A 25,063-nucleotide genomic window follows, 5' to 3' on the forward strand; every position below is an offset into this window, starting at 1 on the left:
TCAATGTCCACATCCTGAGACTCGAGCTGCCTGTGTTGCCTGAACAAGCAACACGCGTGGGGTGTTTACTGCTACATGGAAGCGCTTGTTTTCTCAGAAAAACTGGACCAAAAGCGTGATCTTACATTTCAGGCACCTGCTGTTAAAAGTCTGAACATGCAGCTTTGATAAATTACCCTAGGAGAGATACCGGCAAATATATTTGTGGATGAAGGAGGCTAGTTCCTTTCCCGTTGAGGAACTCACCGCACGCAGTCGTGAGGGCTGAATCCTCTGCCCCCCTCTCGCCGTGCACGCGTTCTTCATCAACGGCACAACTGCCACGGGTTTCGCTGGGGCTGAAGGAAGCCTTTCTTCTCTACGTGGGCAAATGGATGCATCTGGTAAATAAGGACTGGTTACCGGGGAAAGTGGAAGGAGAAGGGCACAAATATACAATGCAGACCCCCTTTCCCCTCCTGCTAACCCATTAGACGGTGGTGACGGGTTAGGTCTGGAATAAATGCCTGCGATGCTTGCCTCTGGCAATGAATGCATCAAGGCATAAACTGACCAGAGCGTGAAGAAAGCTGGGATTCTGTCAGCTGCCTGGCACCACGTTGGGTCCTCGGTTTCAGATTTTACTTGTTAGACGTGCTCCTGACTCTGCTTTTTGTCTTTGCCTGCTTTGACCTTACAAGGCCCTTGCATCAGGCCCGAGCCCTCTTTCCACCAAGTGCAGTGCTTAGTGGTAAAAACCAGCATCCTGAGTGACGGGAATTGAGCTAGCTGTTATGCAAGCACGATACCAAAATCCTTGCAACAGGCAACTCTTGAATATATGGACAGCTCAGCACTTAAAATCAAATCACACTGCCATTCTTAAGACAATTGCTTTAACACGTACACATTCCCTTCCTTCCCCAAATATTATGAGCTCCCTAATTCTTGGTACCAGCACTTCCCAACCTTTTTCCAAGTTTGGTTGTGTTGTTGGCAGCTGTATCTCGCGGCGGTGAGTTCCACGGGTTACTTACCAGTTTGGCAATGAGTTTCATGGGCTCTTCGGCTTACTTGTTGCATGGGTTCGACGTGCTGCTGAGGTACATGAAGGAAGCGTATGCTGACTAAAGTCTCTCCCCACAGACAATATAGACCAAAAAGCATTGATCTCTCACTTATCTACCACTCAACCTGTGAGACTGCAGACTCATCTGTACATTATCCCATGCAAGTGAAATCTGTATGTAATTATTTTATGACAAGACCTTACTTTTTTTTATGCCTAATGAGTAACACAGAGAAATCAGCTGCTGTCGAAGTACAGTGTGGGAGAACTTCGCACAGTGCCATCGTTCTTGATGTAGAGAAGCTGTGACCCTGTCCCCTCACCCTGGTGTCCGTCCTGGAGACAGGGACAGTCAGAGCGCCCCAGAGAATCCGTGCTCAGCAGCCTGAGGACGAGCTCTGTAACAGGAATGCTCTTAGTGCAAGCCACGTCAGATACCCGCTCATTTAAATGTGAAGTAATTAAATTTCAAAGCACTACAGTTCCTGATCCAGAGAGATGCACCATGGCTGTTTCTCATTGCTATTCACAGATCTAACACAACCTCGGGAAAAAATAAAAACAGGCAAGAGAGAACAAAGTAGAAAGAAGTAAGAAAATGGAAAGCAGTCTTTTCAAAGCTCAGACAGGCTCTGACAACAGCAAAGTTATTCACTGCCAGCTCTTACCTCCAGCCACTGTGTCAGTACAGGGTGTATCAGGTGTGATCGTGTACCAGTGTGAAGTCTAAGCTCGGATGGGAAACAGTTATTGACAGCATGATACAGATTAGTCAGAGACACTATCCTCTGGGACTTGTTGCTTGCTGCTACCCTTCAAAAAGTATGTTTAAAAATTAATTAAACCAAGTGTATAACAAATAAAAGAAATGCATAGTAAGATATGCATTAAATATGCATCACTAGTTACAATTTGTAATCATCTATGCTACTGCACAGCCACCATCCCATGCATCCTGTCTGAGCGTTTGAAGCACAGGAGAGCTGGCTTTCAGTCTCGGCTCAGTCACCGGCTGTCTGCAACCAACTCACTTTGCCTCAGTTTCTTATCCACAGAGCCAGGGCAGTAATAGTTGCTATTTCCTGTAAAGCTTCAGGATCTAGCGTGTAGCACCGTATCACATCCAGTAATAGGAACAGTGCAAGAATATGAAGATAACGGAAACGTTCAATGAGTAATCTTGTGCTGCTCGTTTTTATTCTGCATGTGCTCATCAGACTGCTCCATGCTGAAAGATTTATAAGCATTTGCTTGGCCATAAATTGTGAAAAAGATTTAGCTACAGATAAATATGCTACAGAGACTAAAATTTGATTAAAAACTTTAGTTAAAGTTTCACAAAGCAAAATGCCAACAGTAAACATCTGGGGATTTCTGAATGCAAAGACAAAAGATCAAAGCCCAGGTTGTGACCAAGACTTGCAAGCAAAGCTGCAAATAAATGCTTGGATCAGCAAAATCATTCTGAACACAAAGCAGCTGAAAAATGGCAGCAGGTGAGACGGTTACACAATGAAAGCACGAATATTCACTAAAAATATGCTACTCGGTATGCCTCATATCTCTTAGCCTTCAACAGGATTCATTCTTTAAGAGGGAAGAGTAGTTTTTCAAAGGGTAGAAGGACTGAGCACAGCAGCAGAGACTGAAACTAAACTTGAATTTCGTAGAAGAGGATGTGAGAACTAAGGCTGTGGTTTTGTGTCTTTACTAGCTTCACTGAATGTTAGCTTCATAAAGCCAAATCCTATGAAAATGTCACTTGTAAAACAACGGAAGCAGCACTAGGATAAAATATCAAAGCAAGCATTAAACGCAATAAATACAACACAAGGCATAAAAGCGATCGATTAAAGAAGACTTCAGGATTGCTTTTTTCCAAACCAGTCAAGTCTTTCCTTAATAGAGAGAAATCAGTCTTGGCACAAGAATATTAAAAAGCAACAACAGAACAGCAAGAACAAAACCTCCATAATTCTTAACTTCAGAAAGACGCCAGATGACGGCGTGACTCCTACGTCTTCCATATGATTTCCTAGGATTGCGCTGCTGGACTCACGCTCGCTGAATGAGTTCAGCCTCACCTTGCTCAGTTACGAGGAGCCAGGGCACCTGCGTTTACAGAACTAGGTAACTGATTTCACTCTGCTAGGTAAAGGCAAATCTAGGATCACGGGCGTCAACAGAGGATGTAAAACTAACTGAGCCAGCACACAGGCTACCTGGGATATCAATCAAAGAAACGAACACGCACTTAATTGCTACCTGACCCGTGGCTGTAGCAGTTACTTCAATACCACCACAGCACAGAGGGCCACAATTCTGCTGGCCAGGTTGCAGGGAACCTGACATCTGAGCAGCTGAAGCCACTGACGACGCTAAAGACAGGGCAGCAAGAGAGGCAGATGGAACGAACAGCCCAAGCTCGGTTCCTGGAAGCGGGGCAGCGTGCGCTGAGGTTTGACATTCAGCAGCGGTGCAGTTTGGCCAGCCGGAGCGGCTGTGGCTCCTCCATCACATTTAGGGTTTCCACCTCTTCCACTGGGGCCTGAGTCATATTCTTCCACAGCAAATTGGATCAAAGGACTGGTGGGGCTAAAATGTCAGCTGGCAAAACATGAAAAAACGGTATTAACGACTATTTTTCAGGCAGGTGCTTCCCTGCTTTGAGCCACCGTCTGGCTCACGTCAGCACAGTGGCTGGGACCCCGGCGACAGAGGCAAGCAGCTTCCATCGCGAGGGTGGGAACTGCACAAACTGCAGCTGGTGCCAGAAAATAGCTCACCGAAAGAAACTTTTGGGAAAGGTTGCCTGAACAAGAGAATTTAAATGCAAGGGCATAGTGCTAGTGTAAGAATTGGGAAGCCACTGAGCAAGAATGGTCAAGAGGCTTAAAGAGGAAAGGGGAAGGGAAGGGAAGGGAAGGGAAGGGGAGGGGAGGGGAGGGGAGGGGAGGGGAGGGGAGGGGAGGGGAGGGGAGGGGAGGGGAGGGGAGGGGAGGGGAGGGAAGGGAAGGGAAGGGAAGGGAAGGGAAGGGAAGGGAAGGGAAGGGAAGGGAAGGGAAGGGAAGGGAAGGGAAGGGAAGGGAAGGGAAGGGAAGGGAAGGGAAGGGAAGGGAAGGGAAGGGAAGGGAAGGGAAGGGAAGGGAAGGGAAGGGAAGGGAAGGGAAGGGAAGGGAAGGGAAGGGAAGGGAAGGGAAGGGAAGGGAAGGGAAGGGAAGGGAAGGGAAGGGAAGGGAAGGGAAGGGAAGGGAAGGGAAGGGAAGGGAAGGGAAGGGAAGGGAAGGGAAGGGAAGGGAAGGGAAGGGAAGGGAAGGGAAGGGAAGGGAAGGGAAGGGAAGGGAAGGGAAGGGAAGGGAAGGGAAGGGAGGAGGCTGGGATGTGGACGTGATTAGCTGAAACAGGGAACCTAGAGGGCTGCTGCTTTTAATCTGCGAGGTGCCCAAACCATTACACTCATCGTAATTCCAATAACAGCATCTGCAATTTGTTCTTGTTTATCCCTGTATTCAACAACGAATTGGTGTCACCTTCTTTGAGCTCCTCACGGGTTATGACTACCTTGGTGTTGGTGGTGGACGCTGTTTTGATGTGCAGATAGGGCTGATGTGTGGCTCGTTGGTGTCGCTGGTCTATCTAGCACGACCTGCTCAAGCAGTCACTGTCCTCGGCTGCCCATGATGGCCCTGCCATCGAGGCTGCTCTTCCCTGCCTTCCTGGCCATGAAATCACGTAGCCCAGTCGAAATCAGCAGTTTAAGCTTGGCACTGAAGAACTGGAGAGCTTCTTATCTGCCGCGCCCCACCAGTTCTGCTGTGGGGAGAGTGACCGATGACGGGGGGTTGGCAGCTTCGTAAAAAAACGCAGATTAAACATGAATTTGCAACAGAATGTGACCACAGCTTTGACAGTGAGATCAACACAGTCCTCGCTGGGTGAACAGAGATCCAACAGCTAGTGCTAGACACAGTTACTGCTGCACATCTTTGCCTTTACGGTCCCCTGTACAATTAGATCTAGAAACTGTACTCTCATCTGTTATTTCATCACAAAAAACGCACCGAGAAACCACAAGATATTCAGAAAAAAATTTTAAAAAAATGTGCAGCCTGAAAGGAGTCGCCCTCCTACTGGGTAAGAGACTCCAGTCTGAAAGCTGCCTATGAACCTCCGAGGTCTTCAAGCAGGCAGAAGAAGCATTTGTGCTGGCATAAGAACATGGAATTGTGTTGGGAAAAAAATAAAATAAAGGGAAGAAGAAAAAAAACCTGTGGTACACTTTTCAAAGAAGGGGGGTGCAAACACTGCAACAGCTTTCCCTAAGCTAGACTAGACAACGTGGTAAAACCAAGAGCTCCAGAGAAAGTCACCAAGGGAATACATTAAATAAACAACCATTACTCTTTCATGACTGATCGCTGATGACAATCACTGCAGATTTTTGGATATACTCACATGCTCTTTCATGGCTTTTAAGCACTCAATAATTAACTCCCAGCAATCTGTCAATCTTCACGTATCATTTTGTTGGCGATGACTCACAACCATTCCTTCACAATTACTGCTTCTCAAGGTTATTTCCAGATCTACGACTTGACATAACCAGAGAGTGCGAGGTCTACACCTGCTGATTTCACTTTTGAAGTTGAATTCTGTTTTCTTCAGCAATAATTTTAACATTAGCACTTGTCTATTTTCTGATCGAGCTCCAGTCTTCTTTCATCAATCATCAACTTTCTCTGATTGCCATTAAAGTATTTGGAAAAAAGGCAGCTTTTCACCATTTACAACTTCTTGTATTTAAAAATTTCTGATTGTACTTATTATTCTTATTATTTAAATCTTGTATTTAAAAATATGTAAAGACAGCATTTTTTCCTTGCAAAGTCTGAGTAAGCCACTCCCAATCTGCTTTGTTTTGCTTTGCTTTGCTTTAGAAATCTCCTTTTATGTTTACTTTTGTTCTCAGATAAATTATTTCATCTTTCACTTCCAGAAGCTGAGCAGGAATTGCCAGTGATAGTATACATACAGGTTTCATTACATCATTAACGTCCACTTTATTTTCACTGCGTACACGGAACATCCATATTCTGTACTCACTGTTTTCCCTTGTTCCAGCATTCATCGGATTACGAGAGTGGGCTGAAGCGGAAAGCATTTTGAGAGGTTGGTTTATCTACCACTGGTGATTCCTTTCAGATTTGTAGCACTGGAGGCTGTGGTAGACGTGACAGAGGGGCATGCTAACACCAGACCCGTACCTCATACCCCACTTGTGAGAGCAGCCTTCCCTGCCTCTGCTTCTGTAGGCACCATAATGTTTTAGGCAGTAAATGTCTGACAGGAGACAGTCTGCAGTTCTCCCCCGGCAGCAGGCTCCACCCAAGGTAACCAGGATTCCCTGAAGCGCATACTCAACCAGCCACCTCATGTCTTGCATTTACAGTTATGCACTGGCATATTCTCAGTTTGATCACAGAGGCTTCGCCCCTTGAAAACCGGCTTACTGGAACTGCAGGCCTGCTCTTTGAACCAGGCAGCTGCGGATCTCAGAAGGCACAATGTTTGCCTGAGCGACCATTAACGACGTTTTGTGGTAGCCTTTCTTCGGCCTCACCGCTCCAGCCCTCTGCTTTGCTACAAATGCTCCTCAGAGCACTGACACCGCGATCACCGAACACCACGTTATGTCAGCTACCGGTGGTGCTTTCCCAGGCTTCATTTTCAGAACTGCAGGCGCCACCTCCTCGCAGAGAACAGATGACTCCGTACTTTCCTTGACATCATCTTCTGTCCCAGGCAGCTCTCGGGGCGCAGGCCGGCTGGCACAGCGTTCGGCCAGCACTCGGCAGCTCCGTCTGCAGCAGGGAACTTTCCTTCTGCTCTTTTTGTGCAGCCGAGCCCTGGATGAAGGTTTCGGTGGGACATCTGGCTGCAGGGAGCACAGTTTTCTTTACGATTCTGAAGTACTCGGCGTTTGCCCGTGCAGCACCGTGCCTTTACCCAGACTTGTGGGAAGCAACACAGAATTACCTCGGGCTCAGGCCCTAAGACAGAGCTTTGCTCTTGAAGGAATACCCGGCGCACAACGTACCTGGCTAGTCCAAGCGGCTGGTAGCAAAAAGCATTTTCCACCAGTTTCTGGAATCCAGTAACATTTGAAATAAGAATAATACTTAGCAAATATTTTGCTTAAAAGCCTGGTGGAATAGCAGAGGGTTTATAAAACAGCTGCAATATCAAAGCTGCTCCATGACAGTTCTTGGGAACATATGCACTATTTCGACACAACTCAATGGGAAGGAATCACATGAAAAAGCAGACTTTGGTCTTGAGCCTTAGGCAAAAAGAAAGAAAAAAAGAAAGTAGCTGCATTTTATGATAGGCAGTGGATTGGTGTTTTCAGTTTAGTTTCCTGTCATCGTGACACAAAATTCTGATCACTCGGGCCACCTGACGGGCACCTTCCCTTAAACGCCTCATTGATGAGTAAAATGCTACTCAAGTTTTGCTAATGCCAGTCGAGCACCTCATATAACGGCTGCGTATTTTTTTTTCAAAAAATGAAAAGCAAATACACCCAGTGAGGGGGAGCAATGGACAGGGTACCACAGACAAGATTCCACATGAAATCCTCTTGGAGTCCTATTTTAAAATGATACGAATCCTGGCTTTGCAGACTGTAGATGAAGCGCGTGCTGGGAAGAAGTATTGTAAAAAGCATAAACTAAAAAAAGACAGAGGGGAAATAAGTTATATACTTAAAAGGAAACTGGTGATATTTGGAGTTTCACAGGGTACAGACTTGCACAGTGCATGCATAGTATTTCTGTGAACTTCGTCAGCACTTTCTTCTGTCTAGAAAAAAAGTGCAAATGTTACATAGGGATTTGGAAGAGAGACAAAGCGTACTGGAGGTTCAAACTCAAAGATTCTGGACTCTACGACTTCACACTTCTGTAATCATTTGTTTGGATGTCAGTCCCCAAAACACCTTTGCTTCAATACTGAAGCTAGTAAAAGTTAGTCACATTAAGCAAATGCTGCCGGGAAAGTTGAGTTTTGTTATCGACGCCTAACAAAGAGGAGGGACAATAGTAACGAGGACCTTTTTAATGATAAGCTCTTTCAGACACGGTGGCAGTCTGCCAGAGGGCTGATTAAAAATGTGAGAAAGTAAGAATCGAACGACGGTGAAATAAAACAAACACGGGGGTGAAGTCGCAGCGGCTGTACCTGAGGACAGGCTCCTCTCTCCCACCTCTGTCTTGCGCTGCGGTTCCCTGAGCACTTCTCGTTCCAGTCTACCAGGCACCGAGCAGGTAGTGAGAGTTATGCTTTGGGTTTCACAGGCTTTTTTTTTTTTTTTTTTTTTTTTTTTCTGGTAATCTTCACTCTTTTCTCATACCTAGGCTTTCTGTAATTGAAATTTCCTGTGCCTTACCTTCCCTGAGAGAAAAACGGGGGCTGGGAAGGGGAGGGGGAGGGAATCTGTGAGCAGCTACCTTTGAGCAAGCCTCTTTCAGCAAGCCTCTTCCTTGCCTCTTCGCCTACCACCTGCAGCCCGGCCCGGCCCGGCGGACGAGCGGGGAGAAGGCCCCGGCCGCTCCCGGCCCGTCCAGCCCCGAGCTCTCGGCCCCGGCCCCGCCGCCGCCGGGCCTGCCCCCGGCCGGCACCCCGGGCCCCGCCGGGCCTCACCGGGCCCCCCGGCCAGAAGAACCGGAGCCCGGGGGCCGGACGGAGCCGATCGGCGCTGAGGGGAGGCGGGCCGGGCCGGGCCGGGGCGGGCCGGAGCCGCCGTGCACATGCGGGAGGCTCCCGGCGGCTGCGGGCTGAGGGGAGCGGCGCGGCCGGGCGGTGAGTACCGGGGCACGGCGGCTGCCGGGGGCCGCTGAGGGCTCCGCCGGAGCTGGGGCGGGGGGGGGGAGCTTCTAGAAGCCGGTTGAAGGCAGCCGGGGAGCCCCCCGTGCTCCGCCAGCCGCTGTGCTGAAGCGGGGGAGCTCGTGGGGAGGAGCAGAGGTGGTCCGCAGCCCCCTGCAGCTGGAACCTCGGGGCACTGCGCCCTGCCAGCGCCGCGGGGCTTCCCCTGCCCGCTGCCCGCACGGCTGTGTGCCCCGCGTGCCGCTCAATCCGCGCACAGCAGTGCGTTTTATTTCATTATTCTGGCGTGGAATCTGGGGAATTTTTTCTTTTTTTTTTTTTTTTTTACAAAAGCTTTCCGTGTACCTTCGATCCAAGCGGCGGGTTATTTCTCCTCCTCCTCTCGTATTTTGCTCCCGTCACGGTTTATACGGCTCGCTGCACCCATTTGGTGCTGCGCCTAGCGCCTGCCTGGCGAGCCGGTGGCTGAAATGCCTTGAAGAGGTACCGCTTGTGTGTGTTGACTCAGGTGTTCGGGGCACAGCTTTGCTGCCAGAAGGATGTTTACACGTCCCCGGGGCGATCTCAGTTTATTGGAAGGCAGGGCATTTACTTGAAGACCTCGGGCGCCGTGATTGCTCATCCTCGCGGTTGCAGAGCACCTACAGAGCTCAGGCGTTACGTGCACCGGGGTAGGGCTGAGGCGCTGCAGCGTTGCGATCTGAGGAACCTGTGGATTTAAATAAAAAAGCACGGTGTTCATGCATCTGGGGCAGATCTTACACGCTTCACATCAGATACGGGTTCGTTGTCTTAAAAAAACGTGGAGTGGCTCCTGTCCCGTTACACAAAACCGACCCGAAATAACTTTTTTATTACGTATTAACACACGCACCAAAGGCTGTGTTGTCGGATGCGTCCCCCTGGAAGTGCCCCTCCGCGGCGGCACGAGAAGCCATCGGGCTGTGAAGTTTCCCTTTGCAGTGGTTTGCTTCAAATATAACACCAGGCCGTTAAAATAGCTGCGTCGCTGCGACGGGCCAGAAGCTATAAAACTTGGTCGTTGGTGCGTTCCCCCCCGAAGTACCCGCTATGCTCTCGCTGCTTCTGCCGTTCTGCGGCGGCAGGGCAAAAAAGGAAACAGTTGTTACTGCTGATCGCAAGCGCAGGGCGACTCTGAAGTGCTGAATAATCGGTGTGACCGATGGCGTTTGTGACTGCCGGTACCCCCGTTTGGTTTAGGAATCCTTGGCATGGCACAGCTTTGCATTTGAACCGAGTTTTCGAGCAATCCTGCGGAGTTAAAAACGTCTCAAAAGCTCTGTTTTGTCTGGTTTATTCTTAACAACGCGCTCCCTGCCCATGTCTGCAGTTTTGTTTGTTAGGGTAGAGTTAAACAGTCATAAATGAGCTGTGTGTGACGTCTTTCAGTTTGGAAACTCATCTAAAGAAATTACAAGATTGCTAGTTCCCAAAGTCACAGCCAACATTTAATGCGCGATACTTCAGCTCTGGGGATCTTGAGTCTGTGTTAGTCACCCGGCATGAAACCGGCTCCTTTGGGTTTGGGGGCATCTCCGGGAAGTCTGGGCACGGGGTCTGTTGAAATGCCTTTGGTAACGGGGCTGCTGCGTCCTCTCCCCTGCAGCGGTGGACGTCGTATCTGGCTCCAGATCGCCGGTCGGGTTCTCCTGCCTAGCAGACGCCCTTAGTCCCTCCTCGCCGTTCATCAGCTTGTCCTTAACTCCCTCTCCCTGGTGTTCCCACAGCGCTAGGCTGCCGCCTCCGAATGCGTGCCACGGCTGCTTGCCCCCGCAGAGATGTGAGAGGTGAGCCAAGTGTCGGGGCTGGGCGCTGGGAAGCACCAGGCATTTCTACCCCGTCTCTTCTGCCACCCTTCTCCCTTTTTCTTCCTCCCTCTGCATTCCCCATGAACCAGATATTTTCTGGGCAGCTCTGTGCAGGTTATAATGGAGCGTAGGGGAGCTCGTACTGGACACCGGGGTGCGGGGTTTCAAGGGAGTGCCAGCTGCGCTGGATTTGCCATCCAAAAACGTTGTCCTGGGGAGAAATAGCACATGATCTTACTCCCCGAGAAGCTGCAGGGAATGGAGGGTGAGGGGGCATCGTGGAAATGTCTGTGAGCATCCCCGGGAGAGAATTAAGAAGCTTGAGAGTTGCTGCTTCTACATAGTGGGTGTTCAAACCTCCCTCGTACGGTGTGTTCTCTCTGCTAAAGGTTCTGCCAAATTTTGGACGTTAGGCAGCTGCAAGGAACTGGAGAAGTTTACTTAAAATTTTTGGGTTCTGGCCACTTCTGCACAGAAGTGGAAGGCAGGAGGTGTAAGAGCAGAAATGAATAAGGAAAATCTTTATCCTTTGCACAAGGGGTACTTAGGGTCTGTTCTGGGTGCATTTCACAGGAAGATTTTTGGTTCTGGGCTTGCAGGGCATCTTTGGGAAGGAAGGGAGCAAATATGTCTGTTTTGAAAGCACAGAGTTGTAAAGTATCTTTAATTCTGACGTTCCTCTAGCTATTGTGCCTGCCTCTAGGGAGAACCAGTCTGAAAATCAGCAGCTGCATGGGGTAGCATCTTGAGAGTCACTCTGTGCAATGTTAGCAGAGACAGTTAATTAGAAAGGACTCATAAAATAAGCATTTTGAATGTTGTGAAGTTAAAAATTAGTACCAATATTTTAAAATGATTTTTTCACTTTTTAGGAACTGGTAAAAGGTACTCAATTCTCTATAGGAAGCAAAATGTTATTTGCATGGATTGTGCCTGCAGCTATTTGTTTGTTGACGCACTTCACAGCAGGTAAGGTTTTTTTATATATATACAGCAATTATCACTTAAAAGAAGCATCCTGGCTACTTATTTTTTTCTTTCAGCAGTGAAAAAACAGTTCTGATTGGTAGATTTTGCCTCGGGTTGTGCTTTTTTGTACGATAACTGGTAGCTAGGCTTTGGTTTCTGATCTCCAGGTAATCGGATCAGTGAAGACTCTGCACAACAATATATTACGAGTTACTTATGCAAAGACAGGAATTCTTACACTAAAAATTCAGGAAGACCCTCTTCCTAGAGTGCATCGTGTTTTACAGACTGAATGATGTATTCATTTTAAAGGTGTGTTTTCCCATTTTGTTGCAGAAGCGTGCAATAAAGGAAACGTGACTGCTAGCAAGCTTCCCCACGGGGTTGCAGAAGTATGCGACAAAGGAAATATGACTGCTAACTCTGCTTCGCATGTCCAGCCTGGAACTAACATTACCCTCTCGTGCCAGCTGAAACAACCGAAATACAATGAGCAGTGCAAGATAGCTATTTTCTTTAACAGTTCTGAACTGATTATTAATTATGGCACTTCCGTGAGCACCGAATTTCAAGTCCTTACATATGGCAAGCACATGTTTACTTGCAAAATAGTTTGTGAGTACAAGAAAAAACTCATTTGTGGAATCGATATAATGTCTGGAAGTAAGGAGAATTTCATTACTTCTTGTTCTTAAACATTTTCTGGGATTCCTCTGAGACATATGTTAGGAACTAGTAGGTGGGTGGCCTCTTCCAGAAAGGGTGCTATGTTTTATTGGATTTGTATCTAAAATATTGCTGGCTGGAACTATGCAACACAAAAGGGGCCTTCCACACCCAGATTCCCAGCCACCCACATGGATGTCAGGACTCTGCATACATGTCTGTCCCTCTGCACCCACTGTGTATCACTGTGCAACCTCTGAAAAAGCTAATGTGCTGCTTTACATGTAGTGGCACTTAAATGCTACCCAACTTGTTCCACAATAGCAAATGAGGAAGGGAGTTCCAGTAATTGAAAAACGGAGAGGTGCTAAATGAAACTGCTTGTTCCGAGCAGACATAATAATGTTCACTCTCTCCTGTTCTACACTTGAAACACACCAGTCTCTTCAGGACACAGGAGACTTGCGAGAATAATTCTAAGGAAATTTTAGATTTTCTTCTTGCTGTAGATGAACTGCTGCTGCTGCAGTAGTCATCTTCTGTAGGAGTGCTTTGTTGCCTTTTTTTTTTTTTTAATAAGGAATAACGGTTGACTGCTACAAGCAAAGCTTGAGGTGCCCAGTTTGATAGTTGTTAAGCACTTGTATTCATTTGGTACCCTTGCAAATTCACTGCGGGTTTGCTCAAGTGTCATAGGTCTCACAAGACTGCATGATGGACTCAGCTATTTTCACGTATAGTGACCTCTGAATACTTTGCACTTACTTGCTTGTCTTTAAAAAACAAACAAAAAAAAACCCTAGCATTTCTTCATATTTGTCCTCTCAACAATTTTAAGGAAGAAACTGATAAGAATATCTGTTTAAGATCCTCCAGATCAGCCAAGAAACGTGTCGTGTATCCAGTATGGGACAGATGGCAATCCTACCTGCACCTGGGATAAAGGGAGGCTTACATACATAAACACTACATATGTAATACAGTAAGTAACACAGGGAAGTAGGTTCCTTAATACCTATAATAATAACTTAGAGGGTTTTTTATTTTAGTTTTGCATTGTTTGTTACGGATTCAACCTTTTTAGCAAATCACACAGGAGTTGCTTTATGAATCAGTCAGTCCAAGGCTGCCATGATCACAAAAGCCAACTGTCTCAGTTAAAAAAACCTTTCCTGTTTACATTTGTGTGTGCTGCACAGCAGTGGTTTACTCACTGCTGGGTTAAGTGGGTAAAGAGAATAAGCCAAGTCATGGCTCCCGTTTTGGAAAGGGAATGTTAATAGTGGAAGTGGTCTTAAAATGTCAGCTTAAACCTGCTGTTTTCCTGCGGTGGATTTTCTGTGTTTAGTGATTATGTGATTAGCAATGCCTGCAACAGAAAACCTCTATTCAAGCAAGTATGTGGGTAGAAAGAATTAATGTTGACGCTTGCAGTCAGCTGGACAGACATTTATTTTTGGAGGTACTGTATGTGACCATCTCTTTGTCCTGCTAAGCTCACTATTACCTGCTTCTCTTGGCCAAAGCAGGAGCAGCATTCCTAGTTTATAGAAACCCATCATTGCACTTTAAGCAGAAGGACACTAGATGGTTAATTTACAGAAGAGTGGGGAAGGATGAGTCCTGTAAGTGTTGCAATGGCACATAATAAATTACTAGTAAGCACTGCTGTATTTCTAAGTATATTATAAAATACGACAGATCAGCCCAAAGCAACATGATATAATCATCTCTGATTCAGGTGGAGGAAAGTACATGGAGAGCTAGATGAGTTACCCAGTACAACGGGTTGAATGACAGATTGAGAATGAAAAGTCATGTTTGAAGCCATATCATCTGACTGTTAGACTACAGATAAATTAAATATTTAATCACCGATTAAATGTAATCATTTAAGTTGTTTAAAGAGTCACAGTCTCAGCAGATCCGAACCAGCACGATTGGGTAGAGAAGTGAGCTATACCTCTACGAACTCAGGGATTTAACTTTCACAGCGTACAGGGAAATATTAACCGAGAGGTTTTGTTCTTTTCTAGGCTATCAGATGGCACTGACATCTTCTGTTTTCTAGAAGAAAATCTGAGTAATAAATTTGGCTCACTGGTTCTGAGCAAGAAGTTGAATTTTGACTCTGCTTACACAGTTGTGGTTGCCGCCTCCAACGAACTAGGAAGTGCTTTTTCACAGCCACTCATGTTCATGTTAATAGACATAGGTAAGTGTATTACTTACCTTCATTCAGTTAGAACAAAGTGAAAAGTTTGAGCACTACATCTTTGTTGCTTAAACCCGTCAGAAGTATCCATCCAGTCTCAACTCGTTAGTCTATTTTCCATTAACCCTCTAGTTGTGATGCGTACCTGAGTGCCGTTTTCTTGTTTTTGTTTTTGCCTCTAGTGAAACCACATCCTCCGAGATTGTCAGTGGAATTTGAAAATTCTGTGACAAATTTCGCATTTGTTTGGCACGATGAAGTACGAGCACAGCACTGTAGGATAAGATACCGTCCGCTTACTGGTTACACCTGGAACACGGTAATCCTTTGTTGGAGAATAAAGGAAGTGATGATCCTTGGAGGTTGCTTTAATATCCTTGTTTCTTTTTAGAATCAGTTTTTCCAAATTGGTCTCTCTCTGTTCTCTAGCGTCATATTTAAAAAAAAATATATAGACTACTGATCAAAATCTCTATCATTGGTCTAAAAATGGAAGAAGGTAAGAGTCTCTTCCTGTAAAAATCTGCATGCATGAATAGTTCAAGTACGATGCACTGAAGAATCAGAGCTTATGTTTGGCACACTACTTTATCAAAATGTGGTCATATCTGCCCATTGTAGCTCATGGCTACAGGTGCTCCATTTACAAATGCTTGGGCCTTATCTAAAGCTGGTTGGAAGTCTTTGTATTTATTTTAAATGCTAAATGCATTGCTTGAAGTTGAGTAAAATATGTGAACAGAAGAGTTATCAACTTTATTTCTTTGCGAGTTTAATGTTATATGTCCTTTATCTCCGTTAAAGGTTGAAAACGTAAATAGTGAAAATTTCAGTCTTCATGGTCTGGAGCCTCATACAGACTACGAATTTCAGGTTAGCTGTAAAATTCATCCTGAGAGAGGACTGTGGAGTAACTGGAGTGCGTTCCAAACCCAGACTCCAGAAGAAGGTAATACAATATGTGGTTTGGTACACTAAGCCTGTCTCTAAAGCGTACATAGAAATGTAAACTTCAGGTAACGAATTCAAAATGCTGCTTGGTTTTCAGTCCTGGTAAGAAGCTCTGTAAATCCAGAAACAAAGCCAACAGAGAAGTGAACTTGTGTAACAAAACAATTTTCTTCATGAACAAAAAATTAAACTGTTTAAGTTCCTTACAAAACAGGAATTTCAAGAGCTCATTGACAAATTCTGAAGGACATATTCTTTTGACATTGTTGGAAGTTGGAGAAATTTTCTCCTTCTTGCCTGGAGCCCTAGCAGCAGCCTTCTGCATTCCTGCACATCTGGAAAAGTCAGAGAAAGTTTGTGCAGCTTAACTGGGAAAAGGAGAATGTTTTATATTGGTTCATATCTCAGCATTTTACTGAATTACTGCAACAATACCGTACAAAAGTCAGGATGGCAGCCAAGTGGCCCTCAGTCACTAAGGAACCTCAGGTTTGGGAAGCACTCTCTGGGTTCTTGAGCTCACTTGACAACTTGCTGAGGAGCTGAATGAATCGGCCAGGACTCTGCCTGTTCTGTCAGCTTCAACAGAACTGAGGGAGGTTTTAACAAAATGGTTTGATTTTGCCGATTCATCTTTTTCCAAGTAAAGAAAATATTTCCTTTGGAGAACTCCCAGGTAGCTCCCTCCGCTAAGTAGCGGAGTCATTGGAGATCTGAATGGTTTTAACCTGGCCACACATTCCGGAGAGCAGTCCCCTAATGAATTGCAACGTGAGCAGATAATGTTCATTGCTTCATAGGACTGCACAGCAGATTCCAGGGAACACACAGCGCAAACACGAGGGCAGTTGTGTTAGTTTGTACCAGTTCTAATACTAGAGGTCTTCGCGTTGCTGCAGGCTCCTATATGTGCTTGCTTGACTTCCCACTGAGCTGTATGAAGTCACAGGCTGCAGAACTGTCAGTTTGTATGAAAGAAGAAAGCTTCTCAGAGGTTTGTGCTTTAACGAAGATGTGTTGGCTGCTTTGGCATCCTCCTTTCATATTGCACTTGGCTTTCGTTGCTCTTTTTTGTTGTGAATTACTATAAAACCTTCAGGCTCCTGCAGTTATTACTCATGCTGTTTACCACTACTGACAGCATCAGTTTCTGTAAGAAGCATTGATTGATGCAGAAGGTGTGAACTTTTCCTTCCCTCCCCCACCTTCCTCTCAACAGTTTTCTTACCTTCCTGATGCAGTCTGGGTTGCTATGGTGTTTGTGGTCAGCATTCCTCCTCCCCAGCCAGTGCTGTAAAACAAGAATATTTCCAACTAATCAATGTTTTCTGACATCAGACTAAGTGTTAGCAAGGTGAGGTTGCAGGTGACGAGCTCTGTGTACACAATGGTTGCTCTTCTTCAAAGGAGTTGAAGTTCTACACGAGAGTTTGGCGTTCAGCAAATTCAGGAGTATACCTTTTTAAGACTTTTTTTTTTCTGGGTTTCTCTAGCCTTGAGCTGCCACAAAAACTTGCTTTATGCAAGCACTGTTCTAAAGTGAGCATTTTTTTTCTAGCTAACTTATATAGTTCACATGTGAAATGAACCTTAAAATCTGGGCTGGAGTCCAACAGAGGCGATCTGATTTATTTTTTTTCCTGCTTTGAGCTCGCCGCTTCCTCCCTCACTCACAGTGAGTGCATTCGGATTTTATTTCTGTGGGTCCTGTTTCTTTTTTCTATTCCAGTCACTATTTGCAGTGGATACAGGACTAATAGTTCTTAACATTGCTGCTATTGAGGATTTTTTCTGTCCTTGAATTTAGCAAGTAACAGACAGCCCTAGTCCCATTCTAGGTGGGGTTGGGCGTCAGCTGCCTGCTGCTTCTGTTATCCGTAACACTTATTGTAATTTTATGAGTTTATTGTGTGCCGGGACCTTGAAGAACCAAGCTTTATTATCTTTCATCACACTGGCTTTCTTTGTATGTCTTTATCTGATTCTGAACTGTTTGAGCACATTGTTCAGTAGTTTTTGCAGCGAGAAGTTTGCTTTAGTGTTATTTTGGAAGATTTACTCAAAACTGTAGAGTTGAATGAATATCAAACATTCTACACATCAAGGGTTTTTGGGAAGTATCTTCCTGGGACTGGAAGGAGGCTGTGATTCTGCTTGGTGTTCTGACTACTGAACGTTAATTCTGTAAACATAAGGAGAATCTTGGAAAGATCAGGGCTTTTAAGCTATATATGACAAGGTGCTACCCAGCTAGTTGTTAAAGACATTTATTGCCTAGATCCAGGTAGCAAGGAGCGGGTACACAAAATTCCTATCACCTTAAGCTGTCCGTTGTTTTAGAATTGATATAGCCAGCCCTAAGGACCTTCATTAGCCCAACTTCTGTGCAAAGGTCAGAACTAATACTGTCACTGTGATTTATAGGCTCCCGTGAAAGTCAGTGATTACAGAGTGCAAAACAGTGCCTGGAAGAGCGTAACCCTCTCTTATTCTTGTGATTTGGTCTCTTCGTGACTGCAGTCCTACAGGCAGTCATCATGGCAGCTGAGCTCCAGCTGGAATAGCAAATATAGACTTAAAATACAAAATAATACTTTAAAGGCCACAGCATGTTACATCATTTCAGAGGGATTTTAAATCCTAAATTTTAGTCATTTCAGGATTTTTACCTATGTAGCCTATTCAATGTCTTGGTTGTTTGCTTCAAAATACAGTCATTAATTCTGCTCCCCTTTTTTTCTTTGACATCCAGTGCCCACTGGTCTCTTAGATGTCTGGTACAAAATGCAGGATGTGGACTCTCAAATGCAGAACATTTCTCTTTTTTGGAAGGTAAGATGTTTAAGTAAAACCAGAGCGTATACAGTAATAATCAGCAACTTTAGAGGGGGAACTCTACTTTACGTGTTTGCTGGAAGGGTCTTTAACCAAATAGAGCACAGGGCTCTTACCACTGCTTTGTCCGGAGATATAGAATAACTTTGCTACCCAAGACTTTCCTCACCAAGATTTAATCAAGTATTTTCAATCTAGAGTGTCCCCTTAAAAGTTCCCAAAGCTCTCCAGCATATCGTGTCAGTGAAAAGCAGATAACAGGCATTAAAAGTGGAAGCATCACTACTCAGTTACCACCTTTCTCTCAAAGACAGACATTCCCTTCCCATTTTCACACTGGCTCTCTGGTGATGATGTATGTAAAGGGACAGATAACAACCTTGTAGCCTTTCTAATATATTTTCTAGTTAATAGAATTTTCTATTTTTTTTTTAATTAATAGAATTTCTCTCTTCATTGTCTACCTTGTTGTTCTTTGCAATGGCTGCCATTCCCTGTCAGAAGATAAATTCTTGGAGGAATGGGGGATGCCATGCCCCATATACTCAATGGGCACCCACCTTCTCTGGGTGCTTTTGGATATGAACTCCCTTCAGGGGCGTTTTTGCTCTGATATGAAAAACAGGGTGATAAAGAGTGGGGGAGGTAGAGGAGGTGACTTATTTTAAAAGGCCTTTATTATAACCAAACTGTATGAAGCTTTTAAAAGCTGGATATAGTCTGGGAAATCGAAATTGTTTTGTCTGTGTTAGTGCTTTGTCAATGGTCAGTTGAATCTCGTCATACTGCAGTAGCAGAAGGAAACTGTTTTTCTGTACAGGTGTGACACAGGCAACAGGCAAGCCACATGCAAGATAGTTGGCTAATAATAAAGCTGCAAATCTGAAACCGGACACACTCAGAGCAAGTATTTTCATATAGAGGGGGCAGAAAATATTTGGTTGTTTGTGTCTGCTCACTAGGCTGGAGGGCTGGTGGCTGAGGCCCTATAAAGGAAATGATGATGTCTCATACGGAAAGTAGCTTCAAAAGAATTCAGATTAAAACTCAATTGAATTACCCGCGGATTAAAAATTCCACATTACTTCCAATTCAGGCTCTTCCCTAACAACATTCGCAGTGAAAGTTTGTCTTCAGGCAGCAGGGAGCTGTAAGTGACATCTCTCCCACATCGTGCTTCAGATTCGGACCTCAGGGACAGCATTAACAGAGGGGAGCACGGCAGAGAGAAGCAAGGCAGCCAGCCATAAATAAAAACGTGTCACTTGGCTTTACAGGCTCCTTATTGCATCTTTTCTGTGGAAATTGATACAGAAAGGTGCCATCCAAGGTGCTCGATAACTCATTTTCTCCAGTCTTACCAATGCAGCACTAAGAAGTCAGGTCTTAGGAGGGGTCTTCAGATTGTGGGGTGTTTGTTGCAGTGTTTTTTTCAAAACCAGTAGGATTTTTTTTAAGCACGCATTTTCTTTGACTTCTAGTTTTCAATCTGTAGTTAACCTTCCAAATACTAAATCTTCTCTCCACAACAAGTAGTACTACGCTGTAAGTGAAAGCAGCAATTCTCGGGTAATTATTTGACTTTGTGGCTTTAAGATGTTTAACTTGCAGTAGAGAGTTGGCCACGCTTTCTTTATCTACACAGACTTCCTGTAGTATCATTCATAAAATGGGTGTGATACGTTGTTTTTATAGTTTTCAGAACAGATCCAAAGCAGAAGACAGACCATACAATGTACTACCAGTATATGTTTTCATGTTTTCCCATTAATACCAAGGAAACTATTGCCAGTTTAGTTTCATCAGGGTTTCAAAAGGTTTTCAGAATAGCTTCAGACACTGTATTTGTCCTGAGACACTGCCAAAGTGTTTGTAAAACTGCAAACATTTTCCTATTTTTAAATGTTTTTTTCCCACTTCCTTTTGTTTGGTTTTGTTTTGTTATGACCAAAAAAATAACGACAACAACAACAACCCAAACAGCCAAACATAATTATCTAACTACGTAGGAGCTGTAGGAAACTGTGAAACTGATAGTATGAAGAGTGCTTTCAGTCACCCAGAGTGGAAAAAACAGCTACATAAGTGTTACAAATGACAGTATAGATTGACTCTTCAAAGCAATGTGTATTTAAGTGGTTGAGTTTAAATAGTTCTTTATCTCATTGTGGCTTTTATTAAAATTCTAGATTTTACCGAAATCAAAACTTGCTCATTTTTACATGTCTAGCTATGCAGTTAGTGCTCTTTTTCCCCTTGTGAAAAGCGTGACTTGAATCTGAAGAAAAAGAAATCAATATGTTTCACTGACCCTAGGTATATTTCTGTTTGGAAGGGCAGCAGCTCACCAGCTGAAGAGCTTCGCTAAACTGGAATTACATACGAAAAGCAAATAAGAAATAAAAAGAAAGATATGTAACCTTAAGAGAGAATTTCAGGTAAAATGTGTGTTCTTGTCCCTATAATTAGGGAATTAATTCAGTTACACTTTTGCTTCAAAACAAACAAAACCAGCAATCCGATATGAAGATACCCGACATGACATGGATGCAGAGTCTAATAAATTTAGCAAGGGAGAGATTCCAAGGGTCCTTCTTTCTGAGGGTCATAACTGGTACCAGGGAACTCTGTTCAGCAACTGAACACTGAGCATACAAAAGGGGAAAACATCTTTGTGGAGGCACTAAATCGCTGGGTAGCACACTGTCATGTTACGGTCTGGAGAAAGAGAAGAATGTGGGACTTACCGAAAGGTGAGACTGGAAAAATGTGGCCAGATGCTGTGGGTTCCTAAGAGAAGAGCAGTGAAGGAACTGGAATAAGGCTTGGGAACGGAAAGCACAGGTCACAGGGCTGGGCTACAGCAAAATCAAAGGGAGAACTCAACTCAGGTGTTACATTTTACAGCTGTTACACAAATGTGCAAAATCACGGGGGAAAAGGGAAACTGCAACCAGTACACTAGTTGATAAAGCTAGGTTGCTTGGAAAGTACATTTATTTTTTTGTAGTAATAGAAGTACCAGTTCATTTGTGAATAGTATTCTCAGGCTGGCGTTGAAGAGGAATTATATTGCCTTTAAAATGCCATAACCGTACTTAAGGCCAACAGATCTCTTAAAAAAAGCAGTCTCAACAAGGTGACCAAGCAATCCCTCTAGCATTGCCACGCCATGTTTCCTCTTGCTTTTAGAAAAGAAAAAAGTAAAAACTGCTCATCTGTTACCAAGAACATTAGCCGGAATTTGCTGTTGTCCAGCCAGTAACATTGTCAGTGTAACTAACTTCTTTTCTGTTAGAACAAAAGGGAGGAAAAAGAAATTACTTCCAGGTGAACGCTCCTGACTTAATTGGGTACCTTGAGCATTTGAACTGGAGGGATGCTCTGAAGCCACCATCTGCCACAGGGCAGGAGATCTGGAGTTCCAGAAAAAGAGGCTTTTCTTTGGAGGGCTGATAGCAGGCTTATAGAGAGTCAAGTGATCTGTCTGATCTTTTAATTACGGCCACTAGCTCCTAGGAGGTGGTGAAGTGTTACTTTGGACGTAGTGTTTCTTGGAAAGGAAGAAAAACACGTTGATTCATTATTGCCAGGAAATAACGCTTTGGTGGTGGCTGAAGAAAGGCTTTTTTCTGCGCTTAAATTCACCGCGGGGAGCTGTGCCGGTGCTGCAGCTGTGTGGTGCGTTGGCCACTGCGTGCTCATCCTGCAGAGGCTGCAAACCAGCTGGCTTTGGCAATGCACACCCCTTTTGGGGAGCCAAACCAGTGCCTCCCTCCTGGAGCAGCTCTGAAACCTTCCCAGGCAGCTCATGGGTTTGGTACAATCAAAGTGTGTTTGCAATGCACCGAGTGTTGGTGGTTGGGTTTTTACTGTTATTTATTATTCCCCCTGTCTCCCAGTCCGTGCTCGTGTCAGAAGACTGAAATGGTAAGAGATGCATTTTCTTTTCAGGCTCTGAGCAAGTCAGAAGCAAGAGGAAGAATCCTGCAGTACACAGTGACCTTTGAAGCACTAAATCACGGGGGTTCCAAAGCGGTGGAAGCAGAGGTTACGACACAAACCAGTTACACCAGAACCACTGCAAAGATGGACTACAGGATAACAGTCACTGCTGATAACTCGAGGGGAAGCTCACCTCCTGCAGCCATCGTGACCGACCTAGGCATCGGGGGTAAGGCCTTCCACTGGGTCTGAGCCACGGGAAGTAGTATCAGCTCTCTGCCGTACACTTCTCGTGGCTACGTGCCACAGAAGCATTCAGATTCTACCACTTTGTGCTCCTTAGGGTTGATCTCAGTGAATCTGCAGTGACTGGAGTTTTAGATCCAGTTACAGATGTTGTCAAGGGCAAGGGTGCAGGTTCATGGCAAGTCAAGTTGCCCTGAATTAGTACGGCTGTAATTGTAACTCCTTCTGCTGACACGGCTGTAAGCTTCCCTGTAAGCTAGGCAGGCTGGCGTAGCAGAAGAGTAACTATGCAAAATTAAAAATAAAAAGTCATGGGAGAGGGGAAAACTGAAGGGAGAGTGATGGTGAGGGGAACTCACAGCAGAAACAGAACTGTGTATAATTTCATGGAGGCAGTAAGACAAGGACTGCTTTGCAGGCTCAGTCCAGTTGTGTTTGTTACAAAAAAACATTCAGAAAAGATGTTGGTGTTTTCATCACACAGATGAAAAACTGGGGACTTTCCCAACATTTCCTCCTGCGGGACAAAGTAACCTGGGCCTAGCTGTGAAAGGAAGAGCTTTGGTCTTGTGGGGATCTTGCACGTTTGTGGTTCTAACGCAGGAGCAGGGGTGTTACTGGGTGCTGTGACGGTATCTTTCTAGGGCTTGGGGGTGGTGTAAACCAAGCTATGTATGTTCAGACTGCCACACCATGAGACAAGGTAAGGATATGGCTGTATTCCTGTCAGCACAGGCGGAGATCACCCTAGTAATCACGACCTTTTCTTTCAATTTTAGTTTATTTTCATACACTGCATAGCATCAAACTGGATGAAATGCAGTAAAAAACATGTAGCAAACTTGTCAAGTCAACCTGGTTACGGCAAGCTTGTGCTGATGGTGTGGTTTTTGTTTGGTTGTTCTTTCTTCCATGTAAGATTTACCTCCTCCTCAGAAAGTCTCTGCTCTCCCGATGGGAAATGGCAGCATCTTAGTCAGCTGGAAACCTCCCGATAAATCCACTGCGTTCGTCAACGGATACGTAGTGGAATGGATGGACACGCACAGAAAGAAGAGCCTAGAACCTCATCCGACCTGGATAAAACTTGTAGCATCCAACCTGTCTACAGTGATATCAGGTAACTGCCACGTGGAAATAGGATAGTGCTGGGTGCCATTTTATTTTGAAAAGCTTTTAAGAAACAAGTCAGGTTCTAATTTTTATTAATTCAGCATAAGAAATTACAGTATTTAAAGCTTTTTATAGGGGAGAAAAAAAAATCAGTGGCTGCTTTGAGCTCAGCTCAGCAGTCCCTCAACTGAGATTTATACCTGATAAGTAGAATGGCTCAAAAAAAATCAGTCCTTCTGAAATGAAACAAGACATTTAAAACTCAGCTGGTGCACAAGATTAAAGACTTAGAGTATTTCCATTCTAACAGTTATTTGCTATTGATCCAAACCAGTGGCTGTATTCTTTATATCAGCTATAGCTGTGAAGTTACAATCAGAGTGACAGTCAGTGTTATTCTAGTTAGTCTTCGCTATTTTCCGTCCTGGTGCTCTGCCTCCCTGGATTTGAAATCCCTGCTCTTGAGCAACTGGAAAAAAAACAGAAAGCTCATGCCGTTGCTTTGTAGTCTGTTTTAAAAAATAGAAAAATAAATTACTGTCACTCATTCATAACCCCCATTAAACGTTCTGGGGGGAGGATGTTCGTATGAAGTCATGAGGAAGAAAGGTTGTTAGATTCTTGTGCCTCCTTGGGGACCTTACACGTAGCAAAACCCTCTGCGTCATATTGTAGAGTAATAAGCTGTGTAATAGCTACTTTCCTCCTCTGCTTACCTCGAGCACAAAACGTGGTCCAAGGTTTTCTTTGGAGGATTCAGGTCTTCTGTCAGCCACTGCTTCATGAAACAGCAAAGGGTTTCACCCTTGAGGAGTGTCAGTATGACTTTTTAATACATGGTAAGGTTGTGCTAAGCTAAAGAGGAGACCACGGTGCATTTTTTTTCTTTCTTTATGAAAGATGTGTAATAAACCAGACAGTTCATCTCCGATCTGAGCAGGTAATGAAAATATTTATCCATAACTGTAAATACTTTAATTGGGAAATTATCCACTTTTATTTTTTTTATTTAGAAAACGTAAAAGATAACGTGTGCTATGACATCAGCGTATTTGCACTTTATCTGGACAGAGCTGGACGAGTGGCATCAGTTAGGGGATACTCAAGAGAACAAGGTAAATCGCGATAATACCCTTCCAGATATTTTTAAGCCAGCTTAACTTGTTCAGCTTTAAAAGTCAGTCTTATGTTTCGTAGCACCATCAGCTGGGCCCCAGATGTACACAACACCACAGACAAATGGTGTCTTGGTTTCGTGGGAGGACGTCCCTTCCCACCAGCAAATGGGCTGCATCACGGGGTACAACATATACCTGCGAAAAAAGGACAGCGAGGTAGCTCCGGCTGTCTTTGGTAGGTATT

At 44.7% G+C, this 25,063-nt stretch overlaps 1 protein-coding gene and 2 long non-coding RNA genes across 7 annotated transcripts in view; 1 reads left to right on the plus strand and 2 right to left on the minus strand.

Moving 5' to 3' along the window:
- Window positions 1-10,565, minus strand: part of LOC310903103 — a 13,207-nt gene extending 2,642 nt beyond the window's left edge. The window contains exons 1-3 of the long non-coding RNA XR_014587272.1: window positions 9,807-10,565; window positions 9,278-9,641; window positions 247-3,655 (exon numbers count right to left, since the gene is read on the minus strand). This is a non-coding gene — a long non-coding RNA (uncharacterized lncRNA). The remainder of the gene's footprint in view (window positions 1-246; window positions 3,656-9,277; window positions 9,642-9,806) is intronic.
- Window positions 8,838-25,063, plus strand: part of IL12RB2 (interleukin 12 receptor subunit beta 2) — a 21,071-nt gene continuing 4,845 nt past the window's right edge. Inside the window, exons 1-13 of one of the 5 annotated variants that reach the window (XM_083845725.1) lie at window positions 8,838-8,908; window positions 10,681-10,740; window positions 11,634-11,730; window positions 12,067-12,393; window positions 13,264-13,378; window positions 14,433-14,611; window positions 14,794-14,930; window positions 15,416-15,560; window positions 18,315-18,394; window positions 22,352-22,571; window positions 23,508-23,708; window positions 24,715-24,816; window positions 24,899-25,054. In XM_083845725.1, the coding sequence (XP_083701851.1) occupies window positions 11,673-11,730; window positions 12,067-12,393; window positions 13,264-13,378; window positions 14,433-14,611; window positions 14,794-14,930; window positions 15,416-15,560; window positions 18,315-18,394; window positions 22,352-22,571; window positions 23,508-23,708; window positions 24,715-24,816; window positions 24,899-25,054 (1,720 nt within the window). In that variant the 5' untranslated portion in view covers window positions 8,838-8,908; window positions 10,681-10,740; window positions 11,634-11,672. The other 4 variants (XM_083845726.1, XM_083845724.1, XM_083845727.1 and 1 more) reach the window with 4 other exon arrangements.
- Window positions 15,586-21,535, minus strand: LOC310903102. Its single transcript, XR_014587271.1, has 3 exons — window positions 21,145-21,535; window positions 16,791-16,853; window positions 15,586-16,712 (listed from the first exon to the last, which is right to left on the minus strand). It is a non-coding gene; the product is annotated as an uncharacterized lncRNA (long non-coding RNA).

This window comes from Anser anser (assembly GCF_964211835.1).
Source record: "Anser anser genome assembly, chromosome: 8".
Classification (NCBI taxonomy): domain Eukaryota; kingdom Metazoa; phylum Chordata; class Aves; order Anseriformes; family Anatidae; genus Anser; species Anser anser.